This window comes from Lagenorhynchus albirostris, chromosome 12 (genome assembly GCF_949774975.1).
Source record: "Lagenorhynchus albirostris chromosome 12, mLagAlb1.1, whole genome shotgun sequence".
In the NCBI taxonomy this organism is placed as follows: Eukaryota; Metazoa; Chordata; class Mammalia; order Artiodactyla; family Delphinidae; genus Lagenorhynchus; species Lagenorhynchus albirostris.
In genome coordinates this window covers 61,194,435-61,213,039 of record NC_083106.1, presented here as the reverse complement: position 1 = coordinate 61,213,039, position 18,605 = coordinate 61,194,435, and the positions used below count along the sequence as shown (strand labels likewise).

The following is an 18,605-nucleotide window of genomic DNA, read 5'->3' as shown; positions in this document are numbered from 1 at the left end:
TTGTGGCCTCTCCTGTTGTGGAGCACAGGCCTCAGACGCGCAGGCTTAGCGGCCATGGCTCACAGGCCCAGCCGCTCCGCAGCATGTGGGATCTTCCCGAACTGGGGCACGAACCCATGTCCCCCGCATCAGCAGGCGGACTCTCAACCACTGTGCCACCAGGGAAGCCCCAAGTATATATTTTTAAACATCTCCTCTTTCATTTCCCTACCTCCTAGCCTTTGGTAACCACCATTCCTTTCTGTTTTTTCAAGTTTATTTTATTTTGGATTCCACTATAAGAGATATCATACAATATTTGTCTTTCGTTGTCCAATCCATCTCACTTGGCATAATGACCTCAAGGTCCATCCATGTTGTAAACAAATGGCAGCATTTCCATTTTTCTCATGACTGAATAACTTTTCATCATGTGTGTGTGTGTATGCGCCACATTTTCTTTATCCATTTATCCATAGATGACTCTTAACATTGTTTTCATGTATTGGCTATTGTAAATAATGCTGCAATGAACATGGGGGTGCAGGTGATTTCATTTCTTTGAAGGAACTACCCAAGGCAAGAAAAGAGGTTCCCTTTTCTCCATATCCTCACCCAACACTTATTTCTTATCTTTTTGATGATAGCACCTCACATCTGTTTTTATGACTATGTCATTTTAGTTTTGATTTGCATTTCCCTTATGATTAGTGATGTTGAGCCCCTTTTCATGTAACTGTTGGCCATTTTGTTGTCTTCTTTGGGAAAAAAAGTCTCTACAGGTCCTCTGCCCATTTTTTAATCAGATTTTTAAAAAGTGAGTTGTATGAGTTCTTTATAAATTTTGGACATTAACCCCTATCCAACACATGGTTTGCAAATATTTTCTACCATTCTGTAGTTACCTTTTCATTTTGTTAGTTGTTTCGTTAGCATTGCATAAACTTTGGAGTTTGATCTAGTTCCACTTACGTTATTTAAATTTTGTACACTGTTTGTGCTTTGGATGTCATATGCAAAATATCATTAATAAGACCAATGTCATGGAGCTGTTTTCTTCTAAGAGTTTTGCAGTTTCAGGTTTTATGTTTAAATGTTTAAATCTTTAATCTATTTTGAGGCAATTTTTGTGAGTGGTGTAAGGGTAGGGGTCCAGTTTTCTTTTTTTCCATGTGATTATCCAGTTTTCCCAACACCATTTATTGAAGAGACTGTCCTTTACTCATTATATATTGTTGGTTCCTTTGTCAGAGTAATTGACCATCTGTGTTGGTTTATTTCTGGGCTCTCTACTTCGTTTCATTGATTCCTGTGTCTGCTTTTATGTCTACCATACGGTTTTTATTACAATAGATTTGTAATATAGTTTGAAAATGGAGTGTGATGCCTCCAGCTTTGTTCTTTTGTCTCAAGATTACTTTGGCTATTCAAGGTCTTTTGTGGTTCCATACAAGTCTGAGGATTGTTTTTTCTATTTCTGTGAAAAATGCCATTGGATTTTGATAGAGATTGTGTTGAATCTATAATTGGCTTTGGGCAGTTAATTTTAACAATATTAGCTCTTCCAATTCATGGATATGGCATGTCTTTCCATTATATTGTGTTGTCTTTGATTTCTTCAGTCAAAGTCTTGTAGCTTTCACTGTACAGGTCTTTCATTTCCTTGGTTAAATTTATTACTAGGTATTTTGTTTTTGATACTACTGTGAATGTGATAGTGGTTTTTTTTTTTAAATTTTTCAGATGTTTCGTTTTTAGTGTAATAGAAATGCAACTGATTTCTGTGTACTGATTTTATGTCCTGCAATGTTGAGTCTTTGGGATTTTCAATATATAAGATCATATCATCTGACAATAGTGACTTCCTTTACTGTTTGGATGCCTTTTATTTCTTTGGCCTGATTGTTCTAGATAGGATACTTAAGTATTAGGTTGAATAAGAGTAGTAAAAGTGAGCACCTTGTTCCTGATCTTAGAGGAAAAACTTTCACTTTTTCTTCACTGAGTACAATATTAGCTGTGGGTTTAGTGTATATTGCTTTCAATATAATTAGGTGTGTTTCTTCTATACACAATCTGTTAAGAGTTTTTATCAAGAAAGAATGTTGTGTTTTGTCAGACGCTGTTTCTGCATTTATTGAGATGATCATATGATTTTAATCTTTCATTCTGTTAATGTGCTGTATCATTTATTGATTTGCATATGTTGAACCATCCTTGAATCCCAGTAATAAATCCAACTTGGTCACGGTACATAATCCTTTTACTGAATTCTTGAATTTGCTAGTATTTTGTTGAGAATTTTTGCATCTATGTTTTATAGGGATATTGGTCTATAGTTTTCTATTCTTGTAGGGTTCTTTTCTGGCTTTGGTATCAGGGTAATTACTGGCATATAGAATGAGTTCAGAAGTATTCCCTCCTCTCCAGTTTTTTAGAAAAGTGAAAAAGATTGGCATTAATTCTTCTTGAAATATTTGGTAGAATTCACCAGTGAAACCATCTGGTCTTGGGGTTTTCAGGGTTGGGATGCTTTTGATTACTGATTCAATCTCCTTAAATGTTATTGGTCTGTTCATACTTTCCATTTCCTGGTTCAGTCTTGGATGGTTAAATGATTCTAGAAAAATATCCATTTCTTCTAGGTTATCTAATTTTTTGGCTTATAGTTGTTCATAGTAGTCTCTTATCATAACATATATTTCTGTAGTGTCAGTTGTAATTTCTTCTCTTTCATTTCTGACTTTATTTCAGTCTTCACTTTCGTTTTCTTAGTTATGCTTGAGGCTTTTCCTTTTTTTTTTTTTTTTCCTGAAAAACCACCTCTTGATGTTTTATATTGTTTTTCTGGTCTCTATTTCATTTATTTCTGCTAGGATCTTTATTATTCCCTTCCTTCTGCTAACTTTGGGCCTAGTTTGCTACTTCTCTAGCTCCTTGAGGTGCAAAGTTAGGTTGTTTATTTGTGATCTTTTTCATTTCTTAATATATGCATTTTTAACTCTCAGACTGCTTTTGCAACACCATAGGATTGTGTGTTATGTTTCCATTTTCATTTGAGATATTCTTTAATTTTTTTTATTTTAAAAATTAAAATATAATTGACATGCAACGTATTAGTTTCAGGTGTACAAGGTAAAGATATGACATTTAAATATACTGTGAAATGGTTAACTACAATGAGTCTAGTTCACATCCATCACCATATATGGTTCCAAAATTTTTTTTCTTGTGATGAGAACTTTTAAGATCTACTCTCTCAAGGACTTTCAAATATGCAATACAGTATTATGAATTATAGCCATCATTCAGTACATTACATCCCTATGCTATACTTATCTTTTAACTGGAAATTTGTATGTTTTGCCCACATTCCTCCTCCATGCTCTGGCAACCACCAATCTGTTCTCTGTATTTATGAGCTTGGTTTTTTTGTTGTTTTGTCTTTTCCACATGTAATTGAGATCGTATGGTATTTGTATTTCTCTGTCTGACTTACTTCAGTTAGCATAATGCCCTCAAGGTTAATTCATGTTGTTGCAAACAGCAAGATTTCATTTTTTTTTTTTTTTTTTGCGGTACGCGGGCCTCTCACTGTTGTGGCCTCTCCCGTTGCAAAGCACAGGCTCTGGACGCATGGCTTATGGGCCCAGCTGCATGTGGGATCTTCCCAGACACGAACCCGTGTCTCCTGCATCGGCAGGTGGACTCTCAACCACTGCGCCACCAGGGAAGTCTATTTCATTCATTTTTATGGTGGGATATGTGTTATATACATACACATCATTTTTTTAATCCATTCATACGTTGATGGACATTGGGTTGTTTCCTTTCTTATCTTGGCTATGTAAATAATGCTGCAGTGACCATGAGGGTGCATGTATCTTTTCGACATAGTGTTTTTGTCTTCCTCAAACATATACCCAGTAATGGAATTGCCTGACCATATGATAGTTCGATTTTTAACTTTTTAAGTAACTCCCTGCTGTTTTCCATAGTGGCTGTACCAATTTACATTCCCAAAAATAGTGCACAAGGGTTTCCTTTTCTCTACATGCATGCCAACACTTTTTATTTCTTTTTGATAATAGTCATTCTGATATGCATGCAGTGGTATCTTATCGTGGTTTTAGTTTGCATTTCCCTGATGAGTAGTGATTTTGAGTGTTTTGTGTGTGTGTTGGCCCTCTGTATGTCTTCTTTGGAAAAATATCCTTTCAGAACCTTTGCCCATTTTTTAATAGGTTTCTGCTACTGAGTTGGAGAACTTTATATATTTTGGATAATAACCCCTTATCAGATACATGATATGCAAATATTTTCTTCTGTTGCTTCTATTTGTTGATATTTTCCTTTGCTGTACAGAAACTTTTTAGTTTGATGTAGTCCCACTTGTTTATTTTTGCTTTTGTTGCCTTTGGTTTTGTTGTCAAATCCAAAAACTTGCAGCCAAGACCTATGTCACTGAGCTTACTGCCTATATTTTCTTCTAGTTTTATGGTTTCCAGTCTTACATTCAAGTTAACCCACTTTTAGTTATTTTTTCTATATGATGTAAGGTAGTGATCCAGTTTTCCTAACACCATTTATTGAAGAGGCTGTCCTTTACCCATTGTATATTTTGGCTCCTTTATCATAGATTACTTGACTATGTATGTGTGGGTTCTTATGTTTAATTTTGACATTTTAAGTATAATATGTCTAGGTGTGGTTCTCTTTGGGTTCATTTTATTTGGTACTCTCTGGGCTTCCTTGATCTGGATGTATTTTTTTCCTCAGGTTGGGGAATTTTTCAGTCACTACTTCTCCCAATAAGTTTACTTCCCCTTTCTCTCTCTCTGCTCCTTATAGGACAACATCTAGCAAACTAACTTTCACACAAGTGTCCCAGAAGTCCCTTAATTTATCTTCACTGGTTTTCATTCTTTTTGCTGCTCGGATTAGGTGAGTGCCTCTTGCCCTGTCTTCAAGTTCAGTGATCCTTTCTTCTGCTGCTTCTAGTCTGCTGTTGAACCTCTCTAGTGTATTTTTCAGCTCTGTGACCTCTTTGTTACATTTTCTCTTTGTTGACGTTTTCACTGTGTTCAACCATTCTCTCCTTGAATTTGGTTAGCATTTTTATTACCATTACTTTTCAACTCTTATCAGATTACTTACTTATCTCTAAGGGTTTTTCCCCCTGAGGTTTTATCTTGTTCTTTCATTTGGAATATAGTCCTCTATTTCTTCATTTTGCTTGACTCTCTGTGTTGGTTTCTATGCATTTGATGATACATTCACCTCTCTCTGTCTTAAAGCATTGGCCTTGCATATGAGATGAACTTTATCATTCAGCCCTTCCCTAGCTCTTGGTTGTCTCAAACTTTTGTACTTGTCTAAGCAGCCTATTTTATTTTTAATAGCTTCTAGTAGTTGAAGTGTGCTGAGACCAGTCACTGTCCTTAAGGAGAGGATTTCAGGTAGCACCTAGATTCAGGCTGATTAGAATTTAGACCCTCAGCCAGCAGATTTTAACAAGTACAAATATATTCAGAACTGTAGGACCACAGTGTAGGCCCTGCTGGCCACCAGAGCCAGGTGATCTGGGGGTGTTTGCTGGGTGGCAGTCATAAAAATTGGGGCTCCAGTTAAGTGTTCTTTTCTGGGAGATACCAGTGAGCTATAGCGAGGTAGAGGGAGAGCAAAAAGATGGCATTCTCTGACCTCCATACCCTGAGTGCCTCTGTAGACTCTGGAACTGTGCCAAACCTGAAGCTCCCCCTGACCACCAGAGCCAAGTGATATAGAGGCATCCCCTGGCAAGCTACAAAAATCAGGGCACCAGCCAAGGATATAGGAATATAACTCCTTTTCTGAAGACAACAGTGATCTGGAGCAAGGCAGAGAGAGAGTGCAAAGATTGTGCCCACTGTCTCCCTTCCCTGAGAGTACCTCTGTAGGCTCCTATAAGTGTGCAAAACCAGAAGCCTGCCCCACAGGCCAAAGCTGCTATAGAAGGAAGTAGGCCTGTTTCTCAGAAAGACTGTGAGTATGTTTCAGTTGGATATCTGTGCAATGCCATAGGAGTGGTACTCTACCAAAAACTGTCTGTTGTTACAGTCCCATAGGACCCAGGACACAAGCTTCCCTGGCCTCCAGGTCCATGTGATCAAGAGGTGTCCCTTCATGGCAGCTGCAAAATCTAGGTCACCAGGTAGAAGCTCCCCTCTGGGAAATACTGGTGCTCTAGAGCATGACAGAGGAAGAGCTCAACAGTGACACCCACTACATGGAGTGGGGCAGATGGAGAGTACAGGGACAGCACCTGCTGAAAGAAGAAAAAGATAAAAAGGAAAAGAAAGTAAAAAAATGGCACCTGCTGGCTTTAACAAGCAGAGGGTGAACAGGAAGATAGAACCCTCCAGCCTCTTTCCCCATAGAATATCCCAGCAGACCCTTGCCTCTCAGACCAATGCTTTTAAAACTAGCAAATGAGTTTATTTTACATAAAATCTGGGTGCTCGTTGAAGGGCTTCTTCTGCACTGGTCCTGGGATGGATGAGTCTGCGTGCAAACTCTTTAAGAGGTACATCCCTTTGGCTATTCAAAGCCAGATATTTTGGGGACTCATCTTTCAGGGGCTTGTCTTAGAAACTGGTATGCCAGATGTGGGATACAAGCTATTTGTTCTTCAGGGAGAAGCTCTGGGTTTTGAGTTCTCTCCTGATTGTATGTCACTGCTGGGATGGGCTTTATGGTGAGATTGTATCTCAGCCTTTCCTACCTGCTTTGATGTGGTTTCCCTCTCGTTTGCCAGATGTGATGATGGGGTCACTCCACCAGGTTCTTTCTGGAGGAGATTGTTCCATATTTAGCTGTAGATTTGGTGTGTCTATGGGAGGAGGTAGGTTCAGGATCTTCCTACATCACCCTCATCACCAGAACCACTTATTTTTCCTACTAGAACAGAGATATATTTACGTCAATAAAATTATAAAGTAAAACTACAAAGAAACAAAAACATTTGACAATTGCTGAGACATAATTTTGTAAAGAATGTTAACAGTAATCATCTTAAGTACACTGAATTATAAAGATCTGTTGATATGGAGGAAAATAACCAGAAGAAACACAAAAATAATTGTCATGGCACATGGAAACATTTCCATAAAAAGTTAGCTTCTACTTGGTCATTTAATTTTTCATCCCTGTTTAAATTTACATTCTGAAATTTATGTTCCACTGCAGTTTCTACCTGCATGTAATATCTTTTCCACCCCTTCACTTTGAGTCTGTGTGCATCCTTAAAGCTTAATGGGATCTCTTAAGAACACCATAGAGTTTGGTCTTGTTTCTTTATCCATCCAGTCACTATGTGCCTTTTCATTGGTGAATTCAATCCATTTACATTCAGAGCAATTATTAATATGTAATCTTATCAACTGCAGTCTGGTTTTGTATTTCCATTATTTCTTTTTCTCTGTCTGCCTACATTTGTAAATTGGTTATTTTTCATGGTGCTGTGCTCTTTTCCCCCCTCTTTTGTGCGTCTGCTCTAGATTTGTGCTTTGCGGTTATCAAGGGGGGGGGTTCCATAAAACATCTCTTAGATAAAACAGTCCATTTTAGGTTTATAGAAACTTACCTTTAACCCCTCAGGTATCCATTATTTTGCTCCTCCCTTTTGCATATTGATGCCACAGTTTACCTCTTTTTTATATTATTTATTATAGTAGGTATAGTTATTGTTCCTACTTTCATTTAACCTTTATACTATAGTTGAGTAGTTAACACACCATCCTCCTACAGAATTATAGTTTTCTAAGTCTGGCTGTATGTTTCTCATCTTTACCAGAGTATTTTGTAATTTTTTATGTTTTCATTTCAGCTTGAAGAACTCCTTTCAGCATTTCTTGCAAGGCAGATCTAATAGTGGTGAACTCCCTCAGATTTTGTTTGTCTGGGAGAGGCTTTACTTCTTCATATCTAAAGGATAACTTTGCTAGATAAAGTAGTTTTGGCTGGCCATTTTTATCTTTCAACTCTTCAAATATGTCATTCCACTGTCCTCTGACCTATTGAATTTCTACAGAGAAATCTGCTGATAGCGCTATTGGCAGTCCTTTGTAAGTTCTCTTCTTTTTTTTCCCTTGCCTGCCTTTAATATCTTGGAGAATGTCTTTTTGCATTGAGATACTAGGATGATCTACTAGCTTTGTGGACTTGTATGTCCAAGTCTTTCCTCAGATTTTGGAAGTTCTCAGCTATTATTCTTTAAGTTAACTTCCTGCCCCTGCCTCCTCTGTCTGGAATTCCGATTATCCTGACATTTGTCAGGATATATGGATGGATATATGGATATCCATAGATCATGTAGGCTTTCTTTGCTCTTTTTCTAAGTTCCCTCTTCTCTTTTGTGTTGTTTCAAAATTTCTATCCTCCAAGTCAGTTTTTCTATCTTCATATGCTCTGCCTTGCTACATATTCTCTGCATTGCATGCTATCCAGCTCCAGAATTTTTGTTTGGTTCTTTTCTAAAATTTCTTTCTCTTTAATAAAGGGTCATTTTGTTCACATATTTTGTTCCTGATTTTATTCAATTGTCTTTCTGAGTTTTCTTGTAACCTGTTGAGTTTTTTTATAACATCTATTTTCAACTCTTTATCAGATAGGTTGCAATATTCTGTGCCTTTGAGTTTGATTGATTGCTAGAAATAGATAATTTTTATGTGATGCCATGTTTCCTTGATGTTTCATAATCCCTTTAGATTTGCATTGTTGTTTTTGCATATGAAGTCGTAGATACCTTCTTAACTCTTTTCTTGTTGCCTTCAGCAGATGGTATGTTATATTCTATAGTGTTGATATTATCCAAGTTTTTACTGTTTTTGTGAATTTATACCTGCTCCAGTCTTCTTGTTCCCTTTTGGGTTTTTAAACATTTATGCCATCTCTGTTTCTTACAGTTCACCAGGCTGGCTATTGGAAACCTCTCTTGTTTTCTAAAAGGTTGCTGTAGCTCAAGTTCATGGTTTCTGAGCATGCTCTCAGTCTACTGGAGCTTTCTCTTGCATTGGCACTTGGGACCCCACACAAGGAGCAAACATAGAGTGGGGGGAAAGTGTGGGTTTACCACTGGGTACATTGGAGGCACCTGCAGATCCAGTAGGGTGATCCCAGTGGCTCCTAGGTGGACTTCTGCTAAGAACAATCCCTTTCCCACCAACTGAAGTTCTAACTTGCATCTTTCCTAATATCCTCCCTACCCCTGGTTCTAAAGCTCCCATCTTAGTACTCCAGTTGCTGGTGGAGAAATGATTTTTCCAGTCTAGCTGGGATAGCTGGGCACTCACTCACTGCTTTCCTTTTCCCCTTTCACTGTTTCTTTGGGCAGAGGCATGGTGCCAAGAAAGCTTCTCTACTGCCTTCTGTTGCAACCAAACTAGATTTTTTTTTTTGTCTCCAGTTATGTGCTGGAGTTTCCCGTTGGGAGGTCTAGACTTCTGCAAGTTCTCTGTCTTGTATGTGAGTGCCTGCCTGGGTCTTTACTGACACAGTTTTTTGCCTGGCAAGAACAAAAGGGGTCTAGGCAGTTTGGCTGGCTCCTCTGGTTTCCCACCTCGAGCAGACGTTTGTCTCTTACCATCTTTGTGGTGAGTGAGACAACTCCTGTGTTCCTTGGAATAAGACACTAGGTCCCAGAACACCACAAAGGCACTTTTGCTCATGTATGAATGTCCAATTTGTTGATTTAAAAAGGAATAAATAGTAGGAACATTTTATGTCATCATATTGCTAATATCACTCTCCAGGATCATCAGACTTTCACTTTAGGAAGTACACTTTGGGTGCATGGTCAAAATTAGAAGCATGAAATGAGGGAACACTTACAGGAGTCTTACTTCCCCATCTAAAGATAATGCAAACATTTGATTTTGTATATAGCATTCTATTATTTTTAAAGTCATTATAGTATATTGGTAAAGTCATTATAGTGTATTGGTCTAATACATTTTTCCAAATGGAACAGTGGAATGGTGATACATCACATTATTTATTCACTAAGCCTACAAGGTAATATTATTGCAATTAATATTTTCCCTCATATTTCTAACTTATTAAGTATTGTATAAAATAGTGGCTTTTTGAATTACTATAAATGTATTGATCTGCACTTTACAAAAAAGAAGGAAGCCATGTAGAGTTTGCAACTTCAAATGCAAATTCATTATAATATAGGATATTTGCTTAAATTTGGTGTCCTTTATGTATAAAATGGAAACTTACTTAGGAAATGTTACAGCTAAAGGGAGATTACCCAAGGTTACATTATATAAGAGTATGAAAATACCTATACCCTTGCCACTTTTCTTTCAATTGAAGTTAAAAAGCACATACATACCAGAGCTACTGCAAAATCTAACTGCCCTAGCCATACTTACAATATACTGCACAAACGAAATTGACCTTACGTTGTTACTAATAAAAATTTTCTTTGTATAATATTACTGAAATCTTATTAAAAGTAGAGAATTATAGTTTCACTAAATGCTGTCTGACTTTATAATTATGTGAAAACTAGTAGCACTGATGAATGTAAAATATATTTCACTTTAATTAGGTGGTTGAAAACAAAGGCATTTTATATTTCAGTAGCATAGAAGTCTCTAATTCCATACATGCTTCATAGAAACTGAACTCTGGTTGACAATATTTTAGTTTATTATATTGCCATAAAGTATTTTAATGGCTAATGGTAAGTCAGTAAAATTAGTAATAAAAGTGAAAATTCTCATAGTTGTTTTTGCAGATCTTAAGTAGACAGTACACATGATATTTCCGTTAATCTACTCCACAAGTTATAAATGACATACAAAATGGTTTTGGTAGCCATAATTAGTTTTTCTTGATTTATATATAACCTTTTTTGGTTACTGCTTTCTGCTATCATGGTAGAAATATATAAACCACATCAGTAACAAGCATTCTGAAAACTATTGTCCATTATAGTACTAGTTTTTGATTTTTTAAAGTAATTTTATTATAAATTATTTGAATAAGAGTACATATTAAATGTAGATTATTTTGTAGAATGCTATTTTAATGGTATAGGAGAATCTGTCATTTTTGCACAGCAAAGGAAACCATAAACAAAACGAAAAGACAGGGCTTCCCTGGTGGCACAGTGGTTAGGAATCCACCTGCCAATGCAGGGGACACGGGTTCAAACCCTGATCCAGGAAGATCCCACATGATGCAGAGCAACTAAGCCTGTGCACAACTACTGAGCCTGTGCTCTAGAGCCTGCAAGCCACAACTACTGAAGCCCGTGCTCCACAACAAGAGAAGCCACCACAATGAGAAGCCCGCGCACCGCAACGAAGAGTAGCCCCTGCTTGCCGCAACTAGAGAAAGCCCGCACACAGCAACAAAGACCCAATGCAGCCATAAATAAATTTATAAAAAAAAATAAAGACAACCTAAAGAATGGGAGAACATATTTGCAAACAATGCAACCAGCAAGTGCTTAATTTCCAAAATACACAGCTCATACAACTCAACAAAAAAGACAACCCAATCCAAAAATGGGCAGAAGACCTAAATAGACATTTCTCCAAACAAGAAATACAGATAGCCAGTAGGCACATGAAAAAGATGCTCAGCATCACTAATTATTAGAGAAATGCAAATCAAAACTACAATGAGGTACCACTTCACACCTGTCAGAATGGCCATCATTAGAAAGGCTACAAATAACAAATGCTGGAGAGGGTGTGGAGAAAAGGGAACCCTCCTACACTGTTGGTGGGAATGTAAGTTGGTACAGCCACTGTTGAAAACACTATGGAGGTTCCTCAGAAAACTAAAAATAGAATTACCATATGATCCAGCAGTCCCATTCCTGGGCATATATCCAAACAAAACTATAATTCAAAAAGATACATGCACCCCAATGTTCATAGCAGCACTATTCACAATAGTCAAGACATGGAAGCAACCTAAATGTCTATCAACAGACGAATGGATAAAGATGTGGTACATTTATACAATGGAATACTACTCAGCCTTAAAAAAAAGAATGAAATAATGCCAGTTACAGCAACACAGATGCAACTAGAGATTATCATACTAAATGAAGTCAGAAAGAGAAAGACAAATATCATATGATATCACTTACATGTGGAATCTAAAATACGACACAGATGAACCTATCTATGAAACAGGATCATGGACATAGAGTACAGACTGGTAGTTGCCAGGGGAGGGCGTTGGTAGATGTAAGCTTTTATATATAGAATGGATAAACAACAAAGTATTACTGTGTATCACAGGGAACTATATTCAATATCTTATGATAAACCATAATGGAAAAGAATATGAATATAAAAAAGAATATGTATGTATAACTGAATCACTTCACTGTACAGCAGTAATTAACACATTGTAAATCAACTATACTTTAATAAAAAATGCATTCATCTTAAATTAAGGTTATTAAGTAAGTTTATTAAAAATATGGAATATGAGTTCCTTTTTATTTTTACATCATAATTTTTTCTCTAATCAATATTTTTTGTTTTAGGTCACTTTTCACATTGAACCATATAAGAATCGAGATGATAAAAACATGTACCAAAATATCAGATACATTATAGACAAGTGAGTTTCTTCTGTCCTATAATTACTGTTATATGATCCAATGATAATTACTGTTATAAGAAAAGTATGTTTATATTTGAGAGATTTGAATGACTTACAGTATGACATATTAAAATTAAACTAATTTTTAATGAATACTGCAATCATTTTAAAGAACATTTCTGAATTTCCTTATAATTTACTTTCTGTATGAATAGTTACAGGTTCCTGTTTTTACTGTTTTATGTGTATATTAGACTATGATTTCTGTCATCTGACATTTAAATTAGTATTCTGCAAATCTTATGAATATAGAGTTGTCTTTTTAAAAGCAAGTTCAGAGTATGAAATGTGAATTGCTTTTGCAATTTTGAATTGCTATTAGATATGGTAGATCCACATCTAATATTTTCATTTAGTATGATTACAAGGAAAGAATTTATTAATACAGTTTCATTTTGTTTAAGGGTTTACTAATAATAGTCTGTGACAGCTGCCATATTCTTACAAAACACATGTCAGCAACAGTGGGACATTTATCACTTATACAAAAAAAACAGTATTTTCATGTAGAAAATGGGCTTTTTATTGTGTTAGTCATCATTTCTAAACCTCAGTATAATTTCTTGTTAATGTCTTAATATATCCAGTATCTCATTTTTCAATGTGTAAGATTAAAAATGCATTTTTAACGTTTACACTTATATAGCTAATTCCCCAAAGGTGAACAATGTGCTTAAACTGCACTGATTACCTTCATTTTCAATACATAAACAACTATTGTCTATTGCAACTGAGTTATGAATATTCATTTTGCTTTCATATATGTTTGTATTCTAGATATGGAAATCATCCTGCCTTTTACAGGTACAAGACTAAGAATGGCAGTGCTCTTCCACTGTTTTATGTCTATGATTCCTATATCACAACAGCTGAAAAATGGGCCAATCTGTTAACCAGCTCAGGGTCTCAGAGCATTCGCAACTCTCCTTATGATGCATTGTTTATTGCACTTCTAGTAGAAAAAAAACATAGATATGAAATTCTTCGAGGTGGTTTTGATGGAATTTATACGTATTTTGCCACAAATGGCTTTACTTATGGCTCATCCTATGAGAACTGGGCTAAGCTAAAATTTTTTTGTGATCAGTTCGACCTAATGTTCATCCCAAGTGTGGGCCCAGGATACATAGATACCAGCATCCGTCCGTGGAACACTCAAAACACTCGCAACCGAGTCAATGGGAAATATTATGAGGATGCTCTGAGTGCTGCACTCCAAGCCCACCCCAGTATAATTTCCATCACCTCTTTTAATGAGTGGCATGAAGGAACTCAGATTGAAAAAGCTGTTCCCAAAAGAATCAGTAATACCGTGTACCTGGATTACCGGCCTCATAAACCAAGTCTTTATCTAGATCTAACTCGTAAGTGGTCTGAAAAATACAGTAAGGAAAGAGCAACTTACGCATTTGATCACCAGCTACCTGTTTCTTAATGCATTGATTAAAGTTTAATAATTATAGATATCACCTAATTTCAATACATTCCTTTTGTTTTGAGTTATGGAAAGAAAACTATCAAAGTCAGTATGTACTGTTATCTCTAATAAAAATAATTTGTACATTTTTAAAGGTAGTAATATTATCATTGCCACCTTTCACGATGGCGATGTTGCACTGAGAAAAGTTGTGCAAATAACATTCCTTGTGGCATAATTTGGTGAATTTCTGACTGGAATTGAAATCCTGCTTTATAGCTATTTTTGTTTCACAATAGGTAATTGCTTGTGTTATATAGAGTAGTTAGCACACAATTAAATCCTACTTGTATTCTGGGCCCAAAGAAAAAGGACTGTGTATATATTTGATATGTCTATTGAAGAACAAAGACCTAAAAGATAATGTACATGGTTCCTTTTTCATTTTTTTAATGATCCAGTCAACTTCATCATATTAGCATTCAGACTCTGGATAACTCTCCAATAACAATTCTTCAGAAAAATATCATATGCCTTAAGCCTTACTGTGAACCATATTTTGTTAGGAAGGTCTGCTTTCTATGGTACAATATGTATCATCATTTGCAGATTTTTGGTTTCCTAGAGCTTGCTAGGTGTTTTGCATGTCTGATGTTTCTACATTATATTGCTGAATTTCAGGCTTTAGAAGGAAAATCTTTTCATAAAGGTTAAGGATTGCTTCTCAGTTATTAAAAAAAAATAACTGCTTTACAATTATGAAAATACAGTGCCTCAAATGTTATTTTAGGATACCTTGTCAATCTTTAGCTTATTTTATTCATATTTTTCAATTTAATGTTAATCAGAGACCAACTGTTAGATAAGAAAAAGTTGATACTATCATTGGATTGCCTTCTTTTAAGATTTTAAACTGTTTTTACTAAAACTAATAGACAAAATTTACTTACCATTTCAGATTTTAAGGATATGGAAATGAAAGTTCATTACTAAGTTTGACTTTTTATTAGGTATAACACTTAATGATGGAAATATTTAAGACTTTATTGTCTATAATATAACATCCCCATCTAAAAACATTATACTTTTATGTTACCTAACAGGTTAAAGAGTTGTGATCAATTGTCATAGTGTGACAAATTAATCATCTGTAAAAATGAATCTCTTTAAAAACTACAGAATAAAATACACTCTATTATTATAGTTAATATTTGTAACTAGAACTATAGTAAAAAATCTAATCTATATGCTGTTACATGAATTTTTTTGATATTTAATTTATCAAATGTAAGCAATAGGGAAATACTAAACAATACATATAAATATTCTGAATATATGGACATTCCTTCAGAAACAAATTAGCAGTGGAATTTATCATAAAATAACTCATTAGACAATGAAATTTAATTTTAAGCAGTGCTTTTGAAGTTAACTATCATGTCTTTGAAAAGAAGCATGATTAATGTTAAACTTATGAAGCATGATTAATGTTAAACTTACTTATAACTGAGAATTTGCCATTTCTCAGAATGTTCAGACCATGGGAAACCAGTATAATAGTAATTTGTAATTCACCTTGTAGAGGAAATTACAAGAATAAATCACTATAATGTTACAACTACGTATCTTCATAGGAACACTCATACAGATATAATCTGTGGATTTTTTTTTTCTTACATCCAGTTAGCCACTATATGTTATCTTAGGGATAAACTCTAAATATGTTATACTTAATAATATTTATAACATACCATATTTTATTAAAGGTTAGAGAGATCTCTAACACACAGGAATTTTTGTCATTGCTTATGTTGTATGTTTGAACCCATAATGACAGACAATTTTATGAAATAGTTCTGAGATTAAGAGAAAGTGTATAAAAACAAGGTCAGCAAATCCTCAACACGGACACCACCATTTTTCTCTTGCTCCCATTGCAGACATATAGATAGATCATCTAGGACTGCAGAATTTCCCTCTGAGCTTTGTTCTAATGCACTACCCCAACCAGCCACTGACAGTTGGTTTCAAAGATAAAATAAAATAGATTCTGTCTTCATTGCAGAAAGTTAATTAATTCTCAAGGGAAGAATGTTTGGAATCAGCTCTAATGATAGTTTACTGATTTATAACTATTTGAATATGTTTCTTTTCTCCTGTTCTTAAAAAAAACAGTTATTAGAAGGAATTATCTCTAATAATTTTGTTATTCTTAGGGAAGAACGCTTTCAAAATCTTCCTCAGGTATTCATTACACCTGCCTTTACCATTTGACTTATAACAAGTTTAGATTGCATAATCACAAGAAATCAATTCTTTGCTTTTATTTAATTCAATAGACTAAAGTAACTGTTAAAGAAAAACAGTATAATATATGCAATGCATGAATCAAAATGAATTATTTTATGGTTTAATCAGTCTAATTGTTTTGACTGTATAGAAATCAAATCTTTCTTTTACTACTCTCTTTAAGGACTGATATTGTCAAAAACTGCTGTAATTGATGTTGATCTCAGCTGTATATTAACTTTTTTGTTTTAAGAGTAGTTTAAAAATGACTATTTTGTAACATGAAGTAGTTAACTTTCACCTAATAAAAGCATACAGGGAATAAATTGTATCTTAGATATAAAAATCTGTTTCTTTTTTTTATGAGATGTTTTATTTAATTTCTGATTAACAGTTCAAAAGTAGTATTCAGTCGCCACTCTATATATCTTCTCTATTTGAAATATACAGCATTTAAAAAGTAGATATCTTTTAACTGTACTTTTAAAATCTGTGAATTTGTGTTATACACACAAAAATATGAATTTTTTTAATTTGGAAGATGGTTTCTTATTTTTTTATTCTTTGGGCATAATCATATATGAGCTCCAACATCCTTTAGAAAATTGATCTTACCCTAAAACAGCAAAAGTAACAAGCCACTAGAGAACCTACCAAGTTCATAACCAAGCCCTTTTTGAAACGGATCAGTTATTCAATTTAAACATAGTGACTGCTCCTAAACTCTATAGTGCCTATCGTAGTCCTTAAAAGTCTTTATCTAAATTTTGAATTAAGGTCGAACACTCTCATGTCCTATAGTGTAGAAGCAATACTTTATTTACGACCAGCAAAATTTATTTTTATAAATATTTACAATTTCAAAAGGAAAAATTGAGCCAAAAAGAGTTTTTTGGCTCAGCTATTCCTTTTTTTTAAAAAAAGTAAATTTAAATGTACTTTAAATTTAAATTATATACTGACTGATATATCCACATAAAGGCTAAATGTTATAGTATGCTTAATACAGGATTATTATCCTTCAGAATGCAGGTACTACTTTGGCTTACTTACAGAGTCATCCTTAGTCAAGTCAAAGAACTTAGTGGTAGTGCTATTATATTCCAGCTATCAATGAAGGGGAGAACATTTTTCAATGTTACTAGATTTTGTTGTTATAATTACCATTTATTATATCAAAAGAAAAAATAATTTAAGACCTAATAAGCAAATAAACATAGATCTAAAATTTACTGAAGTCAAAACATAGTGGCACTTTTTATATTGTGTGTTCTAAACTTCATTTAAAGCATCTTATATATTGAAGTTCAAATTTCTCATTTATATAACCTTAAATGTAACCATAAAGTTAAAAAGCCTTAGAGTCTATCTCATTGAAATAATTATTTCATGAAACAAAATAATGATGTACCATGGTAGTGATAATTCTGTATACAACTCAACTTATAGTATATGATTGTATTGTCATGCTTTTTATGGTTTTACTTTAGATTTTTTTAATTAATTTTTATTGGAGTATGGTTGCTTTACAATGTTGTGTTAGCCTCCACTGCACAACAGAATGAATCAGCCATACATATAGAGATATCTCCTACTTTAGATTTTTAACCTATTTAAAAAGTCAAAACAACAATCATTATAAACAACACAAAGTGGCAGTCTTCTGCTACTCAGTAGCATTTAAAATACATTAATTATGTCCATGCATAAAAGTATTTTTCAGTCCATTTTGTAAAAGCCATTTTCAAAGCACTATATATCACCATGTTAATTTGATTATAGTATCTAACAATGTGACTTTTATATGGATCTTGAAAATATCATATGCAAAAGAGAAAAATACTTAGAAGAAATTCATTTGTAATACATGCAGTACCTTTTAGAAATGTATATGTTTGAACACAGTCACCTAAGAATAGCAACCACACTTTTTTTTAGTTTATACACACTAAATTTATATTTGAGTACTGCCGTTAATTACCCAAACATATTATCCACATGGCAGACTATTAAGCCATTACTATTAAAATTGTGCAGTCCAGTCTGGCTTCATGTAAAAAGTCAACTGCAAATCTGATAGCTAAATTCTTACTTGAAAATTTGCTGCATTGTTATATTTAAAGTACATTCTTGAAAATTATGCTCTTGGCTTTTTAGGTATCTTGTAAGAACAATATCTAGTGACAGTCATTATATGAACAGTAGTTGAGCTGAAATTCTGTTTTATTTTTCTTCATGA

At 34.4% G+C, this 18,605-nt stretch overlaps 1 protein-coding gene across 7 annotated transcripts in view; it reads left to right on the top strand.

The window, feature by feature from the left end:
• MANEA (mannosidase endo-alpha) overlaps positions 1 to 18,605 on the top strand; it is a 117,809-nt gene that overhangs the window by 62,894 nt on the left and 36,310 nt on the right. For 3 of the 7 annotated variants that reach the window (XM_060167905.1, XM_060167903.1, XM_060167908.1), the window contains exons 4-5: positions 12,542 to 12,618; positions 13,438 to 13,464. In XM_060167905.1, the coding sequence (XP_060023888.1) occupies positions 12,542 to 12,618; positions 13,438 to 13,464 (104 nt within the window). Of the gene's footprint in view, positions 1 to 12,541; positions 12,619 to 13,437; positions 16,755 to 18,605 lie in introns of those variants that run through there. The other 4 variants (XM_060167907.1, XM_060167902.1, XM_060167906.1 and 1 more) reach the window with 4 other exon arrangements.